This window comes from Neoarius graeffei, chromosome 1 (genome assembly GCF_027579695.1).
Source record: "Neoarius graeffei isolate fNeoGra1 chromosome 1, fNeoGra1.pri, whole genome shotgun sequence".
Classification (NCBI taxonomy): Eukaryota; Metazoa; Chordata; class Actinopteri; order Siluriformes; family Ariidae; genus Neoarius; species Neoarius graeffei.
Genome location: NC_083569.1, coordinates 5875306 through 5890214, shown reverse-complemented (window position 1 = coordinate 5890214; position 14909 = coordinate 5875306). Strand labels below are relative to the sequence as shown.

The 14909-nt window shown below is 42.9% G+C and overlaps 1 protein-coding gene across 4 annotated transcripts in view; it reads left to right on the top strand.

The window, feature by feature from the left end:
* Positions 1–2964: 2964 nt before the first annotated feature.
* Positions 2965–14909, top strand: part of ipo13a (importin 13a) — a 65242-nt gene continuing 53297 nt past the window's right edge. For all 4 annotated transcript variants that reach the window (XM_060928784.1, XM_060928776.1, XM_060928771.1 and 1 more), the window contains exons 1-4: positions 2965–3122; positions 8370–8495; positions 11115–11725; positions 11904–12044. In XM_060928784.1, the coding sequence (XP_060784767.1) occupies positions 3072–3122; positions 8370–8495; positions 11115–11725; positions 11904–12044 (929 nt within the window). In that variant the 5' untranslated portion in view covers positions 2965–3071. The remainder of the gene's footprint in view (positions 3123–8369; positions 8496–11114; positions 11726–11903; positions 12045–14909) is intronic.

Genomic DNA, 14909 nt, shown 5'->3' with positions numbered 1-14909 from the left:
TCTGGTGAAGATCGCGTGGATAAGCGACGCCTGCCATGGACCAAACGAACTAAATTCAACACGGCTAAAAACCAAACAGGCCGATAAGTATAATATTTAATTGCAATTAGTTGCCAATACGAGTCACGATATAAGGTTACTAAAACCGAAAATGTAATTGAATAACATGTTAATTAAGAAATAAAGCAAGTTTAAAAATGACTTCAGTTCTCCTTTAAAGGTCCCATGGCATGAAATTTTCACTTTCTGAGGTTTTTAACGTTAAAATGAGTTCCTCTGACCTTCTTAAGTCACCCCAGTGGCTAGAAATTTCATAATGTGTAAACCAAACTATGCCCAACATTTGAGAATGGCGCGTCAAAACGGTGCGTTGATAAACTCTTCCCTTGCCTCCGTCAGCAAGGGAGATGATCCCCACGCCCCCCCTCTGGATTCCCACCCACTGTATGGATTGCCCGCCCAGCTCAAAAGTTGCCACCAAACATGGAAGTTGCGCTGTACATGGATGTGACAACACAGAAAGGAGTCTGGTTTTACTGCCGACGGGACAGCCCCTGAAGACACAGTGGCTTAATTTTATTTACTCCAATAATACGCCGTCGAGTCTGCCTAAGACGGTGTATGTTTGTCGGAAGCATTTTCCTGATGAATGTTTCCACAACTTGGGACAGTACAGGGCAGGTTTTGTACATCAAAACCGTACCAAGCATCCCTGCCGCATCAGCCACAAACACCGAACAAGTAAGTGTATAACTGTTAAGTCGTTTTGCCGTGTTTTAAAATCGGTGCCACGTTAGCCTTGCAATGGCTACATTAGCTGTGCAGCTAACCACTTCCTGCAGTTAGCCAGGTACTCTGCGCTACAAAACCAAAAAGCATGCAGCATGCTCTGTTATAATAGCCAATCAAAACAGTTTTTACAAAGACACCCACATTCTTTTTTTTAAGTCACTCGTTCATTTTATTTGTTTGTTTGTTCAGTAAAAACCCAAACATTTGTTGAATTTATTTTATTTCCTCACGTCGCACCTTAATGACATCAGCGCGCGGTATTTTTCCCTTCGCGGTTTGTTCCTTCTCTCTCGCCATAGTAAGACACCCACATCCGCTTGTTCTGACCCACTGGAGGTAGCGGCACAGTGCTGTTAGCCAATCAGAGGTAACACGTTTACATGTCATGAATATTAATGATAAGACCCGCCTCCTGCTTCTCATTAGCAAAACGACGCACTGGGAAAAGCGCTGAAATGGGGCTTTCTCCCAGGAGGCTATATCTACGTGCCGAGGGTTCATTTCGAGAAAGGCTGCGGATATAACATCCGGAAACCTCCACGAGCCCGTTTAAAGCATCAACAAACCACCATGCCATGGGTCCTTTAAAGGGGCCCAGAACTTACCCATTGGAAATCCCACTGTTTGAAAAACAACCTGTAACAATCCAGCGACAGTCAAAGCCACAATTCATAAACTAATGTGAAAGTGAAAAATGATTTGTCAAAGTAGTTATATTTTTAATTCTTTCCATGGCGTTTTCGTATGGTTATTCCGTTATAATGGACAAGAATTGGCCTTGGCTGTCTCACAGGCGGCCATGAAGGAAAGAAAACATCTGGAATATTCTATTCAAAACTTCCACGTATGATACGTAGATGAAAAAACATTTCAAAGGGATCACCAACAGCAAATCTGCAGACGTTCTGCTGTCCGGAAAGCTATCAGAGTAGCTGTGATGTGCTTTCAAAACAAAAACAACGAACTGAATTCTGGAAAAGGAGAGTGGGCCCCTTTAACATCACCAGAATGATTTCAGTCTTACAGTGGTGCTTGAAAGTTTGTGAACCCTTTAGAATTTTCTATATTTCTGCATAAATATGACCTAAAACATCATCAGATTTTCACACAAGTCCTAAAAGTAGATAAAGAGAACCCAGTTAAACAAATGAGACAAAAATATTATACCTGGTCATTTATTTATTGAGGAAAATGATCCAATATTACAAATCTGTGAGTGGCAAAAGTATGTGAACCTTTGCTTTCAGTATCTGGTGTGACCCCCTTGTGCCACAATAACTGCAACTAAACGTTTGTGGTAACTGTTGATCAGTCCTGCACGCTGGCTTGGAGGAATTTTAGCCCGTTCCTCCGTACAGAACAGCTTCAACTCTGGGATGTTGGTGGGTTTCCTCACATGAACTGCTCGCTTCAGGTCCTTCCACAACATTGTATATGCATATACTGTTCACTCTTAGAACATATTTACAAGAAAAAAGTCTAAAGACAAGGTTTTAGACAAGGCGTCATATGTCGTCATACCGTACACGGGGTCGTCATAAAGGGGTAAAGAGTTAACATTAGCCAATGTGAGAGAGGCCTTCAGTTGCTTAGAAGTTACCCTGGGGTCCTTTGTGACGCTATAACGCTTCTCATTTAAACCAAAAAGTTCTATTTTGGTCTCATCCATCCACAAAACATTTTTCCAATAGCCTTCTGGCTTGTCCATGTGATCTTTAGCAAACTGCAGACGAGCAGCAATGTTCTTTTTGGAGAGCAGTGGCTTTCTCCTTGTGACCCCATGCACACCATTGTTGTTCAGTGTTCTCCTGATAGTGGACTCATGAACATTAGCCAATGTGAGAGAGGCCTTCAGTTGCTTAGAAGTTACCCTGGGGTCCTTTGTGACCTCACCGAATATTACCTACACGCCTCGCTCTTGTTGGTCGACCACTCCTGGGCAGGGTAACAATGGTGTTGAATTTCCTTGATACACAATCTGTCTGACTGTGGATTGGTCGCGTCCGAACTCTTTAGAGATGGTTTTGTAATGTACTGTTTGGGTTTTTCACATTGAATCAGCAAGTGGGTGGTAATTAGTGCTCACTCAGTGTAGGGAATGGAGTAGTGCACTTGGCACGATTTGGAACACACCCCAATAGCTATAACTATAATGACATTATTCAGCAGGGCTGGATGAGGACTGTGTGACCCTCTGTAGACCCATTGTGTCTTAAATCAGCTGAGGAACACACTATGTAAGCGGTTTCGGTAAAATATCGTGGCAGGACAATTCGATAATGTCCGCTTCCCCAGAACCGACCGAGTTTACTGCGGAGGCAGTGGAGAGGGTAGGAGATATCGATTATTCACTTTAATTCAGCTGAAAATAAATCTTATAAGTGTTAAAATGACTAATCTCTCTGCTCTAACACTCATGATAAACCGGTATCAGCTTCTGTTGTGGATTTATCCAGCTGAAATCCATCTCGCGAGAAAATGCAGCGCTTGTATCCTAAATATCACCAAGCAGGATCTGTAGTGCACTACGAAGTGCGCACAAAGTCAGTCTCGATATGACCTCTGTAGCCTACTTGTGTAGGCTACATGGCGCCATTTTGAATACAGCCACACCATATCAACGAGTTCCTGTCATCTAATCATGTAAATTAACGGTCCAGATTAGCTTTGCGGCTAACTCGAAAATGTTTTAGTCACCTCAGGAATTGGGTTAGCATGATGCTAATTTTAAAAAAAAGAAGTATAGTTTGATATTTTATTATGATAAATGTATATGGAAAAGATTCTAAAAGTGTGAATTTGAGTTCAGAAGAATGTAACACGAAATTAAATTATATAACTAAACAGAAGTAAACCAGGAAGTACTCTTATGAGAAAACTGTGATTTATTAAACAAGTTTTGAAGCTCAGTTTTAACCTTTATTAATGATAGTATAATCAATAATTTAATGTTAAACACAAAGTATTGTGTAGGTGAATTTCCTCCCTCCCCCAGGAAATCCAGTAAATAAATTGAGTAGGATTAAAATGGAATGCTTAGAGTAAAATAACAGGTTTATCTTGACAAATTGTATTACTGTATCAGTTGGACATGTTCTATGCAGTCGAGGTCAATATAGGAACCTTAGGGTGCAGAAAAGTAACCTGATATCTCAGTAAAGCTCTGGGATGCTAATAATAACCACCAGCAATGTGTTGTGTGACTGCTGTTGGCACTCAGAGCCAAAAATATAAAGAAATTTATCATTTCTTTTTTTCAGACAGCGCTGTTGAATTGTCAGTTCCGAGTGAAGAATCAGAAAGTGTTGATTAATTTCCTATAACTCTTCAGGCCCTTCTGTATCATGGCGTATCTCACTGGGATGCGACAAACTGCGAGCGTCATTCGCGAAAGAGTTTCAGAAGTGTCTTGAAACATTCGCGGGGCTTCTCAGTTTCCTTGCACGAGTCGCAAAGTGTCGCTCCTTCGTCGAAGGTATGTGACCAAAAATTTCAAAACACTCATATGGCTATTTTGAGGAAATAGTAAGATAGAGCTGGAAAAGACCTTCAAAATGACACCTAGATCATAGGAGGGCAATTCCATGTAAATGTCAACCTCACCATGCAAAAATAAAGCAACATGTAATACATCAAAACCACTCCCAGAGATATCACCTAGGCCTGTATTTTACAGATGTGAATAAGTTGAACCAATTTGTAACCAACCTAATATGTCACTGTCGGTCTTTCTTTCTTATAATGTAAACCCCAAGCTAAAATCAACTTTGATCATGTACAATTCTATATTATTGCCACAAGCCACAGAAATGTATGCTAAAATCCACAAAACAATAGCCATCCTAAATATTATTTAAGAACGTTGATAGTTTTAGCTGATATTTAGAGAGTTTTTCAAAGGGTTATGGTGGTTAAATTGCTGATTTTCTAAACATACACCATGTCTATTTCAGACGCGTCACATCCGTAACGGAATTTCGTCACATCCATAACGCTGACTTTTCCTTCCGAAACTCTGCATGAAATACAAAATATTTTAAACAAAGATTTTTTAATATTCACCTTGGACCCCTCTATCAAATCGATATCTCCATTTCGACATTAGGTTTACGATTTCACAGAGTTTGATAAAAATGTACAGTCACCCAAGAAAAGTGATACTTTTTCTGTCACATCCATAACGCATCTTTTATTGGCGTTTTCTGGCATGCCCTAGATGTACTATGGGAATTGTTCTTGTTCTATCACTTCTCCAGTATGGTACAGCCTTAAAATATGCAACACCTGGGAGACAATAAAACATGCACTGGGTCATTTGTTGCCATTTTGAGTTCAAGTGTCACGTCCATAACGCTGGAATTGCTCAGGAATAGGTTCAATATTAAGGAAGTTAATGGAAATTTAAAGATTCCTAAGTGGCGTCCCTTTTGTTTCTATCAATTAACAGTAAAACAATAGAGCAAGCGTGTCCCAAACAGACGATTTCTGACTATGTTTCTATGCCATTTCCTTAATATTAAAGATATTAAGTTGAAATTTTCACTGAATGTACGTACTGTTGCCCTCTACCTAACAGACAAGGAAAAAGAAAATTTAAGTTAGTATTATGGTATTAATTATAATAATTTATTTCACTTTGCATTAATGAAGTCTCATGACCAATTTGACATTCCAATGAACATACCGATTTTAACTACCAAAATCATTTCAATCAACAATGACATATGTGGACACCAGTGGACAGCTTGCAGAACACGTTCTAAATCTCTAATCATCGGGTCCCCTAGACCATGATCATTCAAAATATGCGAATTTATAATGTCTTTAGGTATTGATGAAGGATACTGGCCCAGTTTATTTGCAGTTTATCATATTTTAATTAGAGAAAATGCCGATGGAACATGGACAAATTTCCAACGATTTCAATATGGCAGACGGGGATGAGCGTGAGGGGTATGCATTTTGAGGCTGACAGAAAACCAAGTTTTAACGAACCAATCACCATCAAACTTACTGACAAGAAAGATTAAACATAATACTAAGAGACCATCTACCTTTCAAATATGTCCAAAATCGATAAACGGTAGTTTCACTTTGTTGAAATCGGACAAAATTTTCAATGCCTGATAAAGTGGAGAAATCTTCAATGGAGGCGAACAAGACTGCCTCTGGTCATCAACCGGGTACTAAACTACGTCATTAAATGGGAATCCCCGGATTTCCATGCTTTTGACCAATCCGAAACGCGATTTCTTCGGGGATACCCATCGGCGCTCCTCAGAACGCAGTCACACTGGGAATGGAACAAAATGGCGGCCGCTAGATTGGAGATGTGCGCGTACCTACGAAATGTTTAAAAAATTTGCGCGACAAATTTCTTCACAGTATCTTCACAGATATGTTTCTACGCACTTTGGGATGAGTTCCCTTCGACTGGTGCGGGAGTATGAGAGGACTTCCAGAAAACTGGCAGACATCTTAGCCAGAGAGGATCGTTCATTTTTGTCAACCTGGAACGACCATCATTGAACAGAGGTGGGTGTCTATGACATCTACCGTATCAGCCACCTACAATGCAGCCATCAGCATTCTGATTCGGATTCTATGATGATCCATGAGAGGATAAATACTTGATACTCCCTGTAGACCCCTTCGCATGTTTGTAAACAAACCGACCGTTGCCAGGATGCGCGCGCAGCCTGGACCCAGAAACAATGGCGCTGCCCATAGACCGGCATTATGAGCTGTCAGATTATGCCAAACAATTGTCGTTACAAGATCGAGAATGCTACGTAAATAAGTTAACTCTAACAAGTGGACATCGCCTACCGGATCCGCATTTAATTAAAGAGTGGACGGACGATGTTAGTAAGTTCCCTGGTATACAATGGCCAGATATATACTCGTACCTTATTGACAAGACTTCAGTGTACACCCACGAAAAACTTCGTGCCTACAAGTCTTTAGACGCATATGATTGTTATGTGCGGGCATGTACAACTTGATTAACAATGGGACATTCATATTCATTTTGTTTTAATCAAATTATGCCAGTGATGTGATGGCAATGTGGCTTTAGCTACAACAGCAAATCCCAACACTAAACAGCAATTTGCAGGAGGGAATGGCATGAAAGGAATGATAGTGTAAAGAGCGCAGCTAAGAGAAATCAGAGCTGCGTAAAAAGCGAGAGGCAGAGAGCAGAAATGAAAGTGAACGGGGCGGGAGCTAGGTTAGACCAGTCAACGTAAGTTGGCATTTAGAGCGAGGGCACACAATTTTACCTTTCCATCCTTGCTTTAAAATTGTGATTTTCGGCATACGCAAATAATGATGGCACAAAATCTGGACCGCTTGAGTCAAGCGAGAGCTCTCCTACAAACAAAACTGCATGCAAAGCTAAGTTAGCATGCTAACAATATTCATTACATTGTGTAACTATGACCCAGCTAATCAGACAAACGTTAGCAAAGTATTTTGCTACATCAATAAACGAAGACTAGAAAGAATAAAAAAGAAAGATTTAATAAATAGCTGTGATGAAGTGGGCGCTGCAAACCCGCGCATTTTTGATGGTGCTTTCATCCCAGTCTACACGTTTGATGGCTTGTAGTCATAGACGTCGGCGATTTTTTTGGAATGGGTGAGATCCTGCTGGAATTCTGAACATTTTAACCCCATCACTGCTACGATTCTGACAACACAACAACTAGGCATTTCTGAGTCTTTTTTGGGTCCAGGCTGCACGCGCAATTTCCTCTTACGTATGAATGACGTTTACTGCGAAGGGGTCTATTAGACAGACAGAACTCAGGATGCCTTTCGGATGAGAGGCGAAACATCTTCAAGACTTTTCAAGCAAGTCCAGTTGCTCTCTTCAACCAGCCACAGATTACTATGGACCTGGATGACTGAGTATCTTCACAGATATGTTTCTACGCACTTTGGGATGAGTTCCCTTGGACTGGTGCGGGAGTATGAGAGGACTTCCAGAAAACTGGCAGACATCTTAGCCAGAGAGGATCGTTCATTTTTGTCAACCTGGAACGACCATCATTGAACTGATAGGTGTCTATGACATCTACCATATCAGCCACCTACAATGCAGCCATCAGCATTCTGATTCGGATTCTATGATGATCCATGATCCATAAATACTTGATACTCCCTATTAGACAGACAGAACCGAGGATGCCTTTCGGATGAGAGGCGAAACGTCTTCAAGACTTTTCAAGCAAGTCCAGTTGTCCAGATTACTATGTACCTGGATGACTGAGTATCTTCTATGTTTGCGCGACAAAATTTCTCTCAAAATAGCCGCAAATGTGTCGCGAACCCTTCTCAAGTCAGTTTCCGTGAGGCTTCCTCTACTTCCCTGTCTTACACAGTAATTGCGGTAAAATATGCGAATATCAATTCAGTGTGATTCCAAGTGAAAATTCGCATATTGTTGCGTCTCCAACTAGCCGCAGGCTGTCGCAGCCCAGTCAGATACTACTCTTAGGTTGGGAGTTTGGGCGTCACGGCGGTCATATCCCTCAAAACGTCACACAATTGTTTCATGTTATCTCCCACAGGCTCTTCAGCAGCTGTACTATGATCCGGACATGGTGCAGAAAAACGTGGCCCAAAAGTGGCTGGCAGAGGCACAAGCGTCACCGCAGGCGTGGCACTTCTGCTGGGCACTGCTGAGCCATGACAAGGTTGGTACAAAAGTCAAAGCGACTTAAAAGTGGAGTATTTCAGGATACAGTGCCTTGGAAAAGTATTCATCCCCCTTGGTGTTTTGTCGCATGGAATTGAAATGGATTTCTAGAGGGTTGGCACCATTTGATTTACACATGCTTACCACTTTAAAGGTGCACATTGTTGTTTTATTGTGACGCAAACGATAAGATGAAAAAAAAAAACAGAAATCTGGAGTGTGCATAGGTATTCACCCCGTAAATAAGAGCTGGTCCAACCAATTCACTTCATACGTGACATAATTAGTTGATTAAGGTCCACCTGTGTGCATTCAAAGTGTCACATGATCTGTCACATGCACTACGTTCAGACTGCAACCTGAAACGACCCGTATCCGATTTGTTGTGAAATCCGATTTTTTTGTTAGGCCGTTCACATTACCAATTATATGAGACTTGTATGCGATCTCCAATATGAACGGAAAACGACCCGAAAGTGTCCCGCATGCGCAAATTGACACGTAATAAGCACATCTACGTAATACGTAAACAAAAAAAAGCGCACTCTTGATGTTTAATGATTTTGTTTGTTTGTTTAATTATCTGGTTAGTGTTAAAGTGTGAGGTCTCGTGTGTGTTTTTGTTTCTGAACCGAAATGAAAACGTGTAGCCTGGTAACGAGGGTTGACTCCTAAACGTCTCTCTAATTTCTATATAAGTGCACGACATGTTACTAGGAAGTAATGGATTTTTAAACTCTATATAGTGCACTCGAGCTTCAGTAGGCAGTCATTTGGGATACGGCCGCTGTATTACCAAACTCTTAATTCAGGCTTAATAATTTGCACATATTTATTTCGTCATATTAATAAACTTTTTCTACATTTTTATAAATATTTATTTAGATTGTTTATAGGCAGCTGAATTCTGCAACTTCTGTCAGCGCTGGCTCAAGGTGCAGAAACACCAGTGCAGTTTGCGATGGAGATGAGGCGAGACCTGGCGATGTGGTTTTTGTGGCGGCGGCGGAACTCGCACAATAATCTGATTAATGTGGGCAGCAGACTAATGAGACCGAAGGTGTCAAATTACTGGAAATTTCCAGAACAATCTTATAATCTTGTAATGCAGGATGGTTTAAGTTATAAATCAGTTATAGAAACTGTTTTATGTAATCAGGCTAACAGATCAACATCCAGGTCCCTACCAAATCCACCATTAGCTTGATCAATTCTATAAAAGTCTATTTAAATTCTGAAAACTGTACAAATGTTGTTGTTTTCCACCAAAGAGGCGGGATTAGCCAACGCAGAATAGTGACGTTTGTGTCTTGTTGATGACGTGTAGGTCGCATGAATGCAACCTGTCCGGTCAGACTGCAGTCGCATGTGAAAATAACGGATATGCATCGGAATTAGGACCACATATCCAAGCGGCCTGGGTCGCATGTGAAAAAAATCGGATCTGTGTCGTTCAGATTGTCAATAACAAATCGGATACAGGTCGCATATGGGCAAAAAAATCGGATATGGGTCGTTTCAGGGTGCAGTCTGAACGGAGTCATGATGTCTGTATAAATCAACCTGTTCTGGAAGGACTCTGACTCTGTAACACGACTAAGCAAGCAACATGAAAACCAAGGAGCCTCCAAACAACTCAGAGACAAAAGTATGGAGAAGTATAGATCAGGGTTGGGTTATAAAAAAGATCCCAAACTTTGAATATCCCACGGAGCACCATTAAATCCATTATAGCAAAATGGAAAGAATATGGCACCACTACAAACCTGACAAGAGAAGGCCCCGCCCACCAAAACTCACAGACCGGGCAAGGAGGGCATTAATCAGAGATGCAACAAAGACACCAAAGATAACACTGAAGGAGCCGCAAAGATCCACAGCGGAGTATCTGTCCATTGGACCATTTTAAGCTGTACACTCCATTCTTTATGGAAGAGTGGCCAGAAAAAAGCCATTACTTAAAGAAACCGCGCTTGGAGTTTGCCCAACAGCATATGGCAGACTCCTCAAACACATGGAAGAAGATTCTCTGGTCAAATGAGACAAAAATTGATCTTTTTGGCCATCATGGGAAACGCCACGTGTGGCGCAAACCCAACACCCTGAGAACACCATTCCTACAGTGAAGCATGGTGGTGGCAGCATCATGCTGTGGGGATGTTTTTCATCTGCAGGGACAGGAAAGCTGGTCAGGACTGAAGGAAAGATGGATGGCACTAAATACAGGGCAATTCTGGAGGAAAACCTGTTTGAGTCGGCCAGAAGTTTCAGACTGGGATGAAGGTTCACGTTCCAGCAGGACAATGACCCTAAACTTACTGCTAAAGTGACACTGGAATGGTTTAAAGGAAAACATTTAAATGTCTTGGAATGGCCTAATCAAAGCCCAGACCTCAATCCAATTGAGAATCTGTGGCATAACTTGAAGATTGCCGACACCAACGCGACCCATCTAACTTGAAGGAGTTGGAGCAGTTTTGCCTTGAGCCAGCAAAAGGTGGCTCTACCTATGCACACTCCAGATTTCTGTTTTTTCTGTATGTGCGCTGTATGTGTGAATAGTAAAGGGTTGTTTATGGACACCACAGTCTCTCTGTCTCTTGAACTGAGCGAGCAGGTACCTGAGATCCAGTTTTTTGGTGCAAGCACCCTACACGGCAAGATCTCCAACCACTGGCACGACCTCACTTCTGAGCTTCGTGAGTCTCTTCGCTCTCAGCTCGTCACCCATGTGTGCCACTTTGCTCTCGGCCCCAAGATGGTGCTGACGCGCCTCTGCGTGGCTCTGGCGTCTCTGATCCTCCGCACCCTACTCGACTCCTGGCCCAGTGCTGTGCCTGACCTCCTGCAGGCGTTCCAGAGCGGAGAGGGCACAGCTGAGGCGGCCGGCCGGCGCCTGGCCCTGCTAGAAGTGCTCACTGTGTTGCCTGAGGAGCTCCAGAGCAGGAAGTTCACATCAGGGAATCATGCCAGTCTTCAAGCTGCCCTGGTGCAAGAATGGACCTTGTTGTGTCCGGTGCTGACGGAGCTGCTGCGGTGCGAAGGCTCGGCGTGCAGCGTGAAGGAACGAGCACTGCGTTGTCTGCCGTCTTGGCTCACACTTGGCGTCGATTTGAGTCAGAGCGAAGGAGCGTTGCAGGAGAGCTTGGCACTACTTAAAGTGCCTGAGCTTTTTGACACGGCTGTAGAGTGCATCGTCGGTGCCCTCTCAGTGCCTGACTGGCAAAGGTGAGGTTCAAAGACTCAAATTTTTCACTTCATGGATTTTTATTCTTTGTAACTGTGTGTTTGGCTCAAGTTTTGAGCCTCTTCTTTCCAGTCTAACTTGAACCTAACATTCACACTGCCTTTGACACACACTTAATCCATGTGTATGTGGTGTTTTTTTTTTTTTTTTAACATGTAGATCTGCGGACAGTCTGGTGAAGTTGTTGCCCCGTGTCCTGGAGCTCCAGGAGCAGCTGAAGAGGGCAGTGCAGGACAGAGACATGGAGACGTCGCACGGAATCTGCCGCATTGTCGTCGCTCTCGGTGAAACTCATTGCAGGTTGGACGCAACACCACAGACCTTACAGCATGCATGCAATATATAAAACATAGAACTCATCATCAGATCAGAGCTACATTCACGAGTTCTGATTAAGCCACACCTCCAGGAAGTATAGATTTCACAGAGGTGGTACTCACCTCAAAGGCCAACTCACAACAACATTGTTCAGGGCTCGACATTAAAGGGCGTATCCTGGACCAATTTCGTGTTTTGTTTTGTTTTTTTATATGAAAGCCCTTTACACACTCATCCAGAAGGGTAATTTGGCACAAGGCCATCTGATACAGCAGAAAAAAATAAAATAACAAAACGCGTCTGGAAAAATCCCAAGGGAGTCTGGAGCCAGATTCGTAACGTCGCGTGCGGCTCCGCCAGCAGGCTGCGCAAGCTTGCATGGATTCAGTGCACAGCCTGTGTAGACCAAGTTTAGCAGCTAGCGATTTTGCATTGAAATATGGAATTGTCGCCTGAGCTTCTAAACCCATGGATTCATGCATCAGTGCTCATCTATCTATTGTTACATAAATCATATTTTTTCTAATTACTATTATGTACAACCCTGATTCCAAAAAAGTTGGGACAAAGTACAAATTGTAAATTAAAACGGAATGCAGTAATTTACAAATCTCAAAAACTGATATTGTATTCACAATAGAACATAGACAACATATCAAATGTCGAAAGTGAGACATTTTGAAATTTCATGCCAAATATTGGCTCATTTGAAATTTCATGACAGCAACACATCTCAAAAAAGTTGGGACAGGGGCAATAAGAGGCTGGAAAAGTTAAAGGGACAAAAAAGGAACAGCTGGAGGACCAAATTGCAACTCATTAGGTCAATTGGCAATAGGTCATTAACATGACTGGGTATAAAAAGAGCATCTTGGAGTGGCAGTGGCTCTCAGAAGTAAAGATGGGAAGAGGATCACCAATCCCCCTAATTCTGCACCGACAAATAGTGGAGCAATATCAGAAAGGAGTTCGACAGTGTAAAATTGCAAAGAGTTTGAACATATCATCATCTACAGTGCAGAATATCATCAAAAGATTCAGAGAATCTGGAAGAATCTCTGTGCATAAGGGTCAAGGCCGGAAAACCATACCGGGTGCCCGTGATCTTCGGGCCCTTAGACGGCACTGCATCACATACAGGCATGCTTCTGTATTGGAAATCACAAAATGGGCTCAGGAATATTTCCAGAGAACATTATCTGTGAACACAATTCATCGTGCCATCTGCCGCTGCCAGCTAAAACTCTATAGTTCAAAGAAGAAGCCGTATCTAAACACGATCCAGAAGCGCAGACGTCTTCTCTGGGCCAAGGCTCATTTAAAATGGACTGTGGCAAAGTGGAAAACTGTTCTGTGGTCAGACGAATCAAAATTTGAAGTTCTTTATGGAAATCAGGGACGCCGTGTCATTCGGACTAAAGAGGAGAAGGACGACCCGAGTTGTTATCAGCGCTCAGTTCAGAAGCCTGCATCTCTGATGGTATGGGGTTGCATTAGTGCGTGTGGCATGGGCAGCTTACACATCTGGAAAGACACCATCAATGCTGAAAGGTAGTGTTGTTCACTGAACACGCTCGTTTTTCCATGAACTTTGAACTGAACGCAACAACTTTGTAATGAAAGAACTTGAACGTTAATTCGTTCAAATTATGCGACATGAACGACAAACATGAAGATGAACGAAACATGAAACCTGATGAATCAAGTGGCACGTCTACTTGCAAGATATTTTACGTTCTACTACTTCACTGTCAGTCTGATGTTGTTGTCACTCACTGCCCTGAGGTGCCGTGTGTGTGCAATGCATCATGGATAACGTAGTGTGAAGCCGGAGATAGTGGATGGCTCTATGATTTGGCTCCATACTACATTACCCATGATGCAGCAGAGCAGAGTAGGCGTAACCCAGCGTTCCCTAGCTACAGGCAGCAGACAGCGCGCACACCACAGCCGGCGCACACTCACAGCAACATGGCCAGTGAAAGTTCAAGTAGCGGCACGGAGAACACAGATGAGACGGATTCTCCTCATGGTTATACAGCAGTTTTACACAATTTCACACAAAGACTCAGACGGTAAAAACCTTACCTTTCTGTGTAAGCTCTGTCCACCTGCTCTGAAAAAACAAGTAAGAACATCGACAACGTCGTTCTCAAATTTGAAACGACACATCGAGTTGAAGCATCTGTCCAGTTTCAAAGCATATATGCAAGTCCTCGAGGATCAGAAGGGAAAGGGCAAGAAGATCTCATCTCATCTCATTATCTGTAGCTGCTTTATCCTGTTCTACAGGGTCGCAGGCAAGCTGGAGCCTATCCCAGCTGACTACGGGCGAAAGGCGGGGTACACCCTGGACAAGTCGCCAGGTCATCACAGGGCTGACACATAGACACAGACAACCATTCACACTCACATTCGCACCTACGCTCAATTTAGAGCCACCAGTTAACCTAACCTGCATGTCTTTGGACTGTGGGGGAAACCGGAGCACCCGGAGGAAACCCACGCGGACACGGGGAGAACATGCAAACTCCGCACAGAAAGGCCCTCGCCGGCCACGGGGCTCGAACCCGGACCTTCTTGCTATGAGGCGACAGCGCTAACCACTACACCACCGTGCCGCCCCGGAAAGGGCAAGAAGATCCCCTGCCAAAATTCAAGTCACACTGCCTGCAGCCTTCAAGAGTACCACTGTCTCCCAGCAGCAGGTAGATAAACTGATTATTGACTACATTGTGGAAGATTTACAACCACTAAGCAAAGTTGAGAAATCCTCGTTCATCAGACTAGTGACTGGCTTGCAACCACTTGAAGTCACGTGTAACGTTTTGGTGCAGTGGTTGAGTC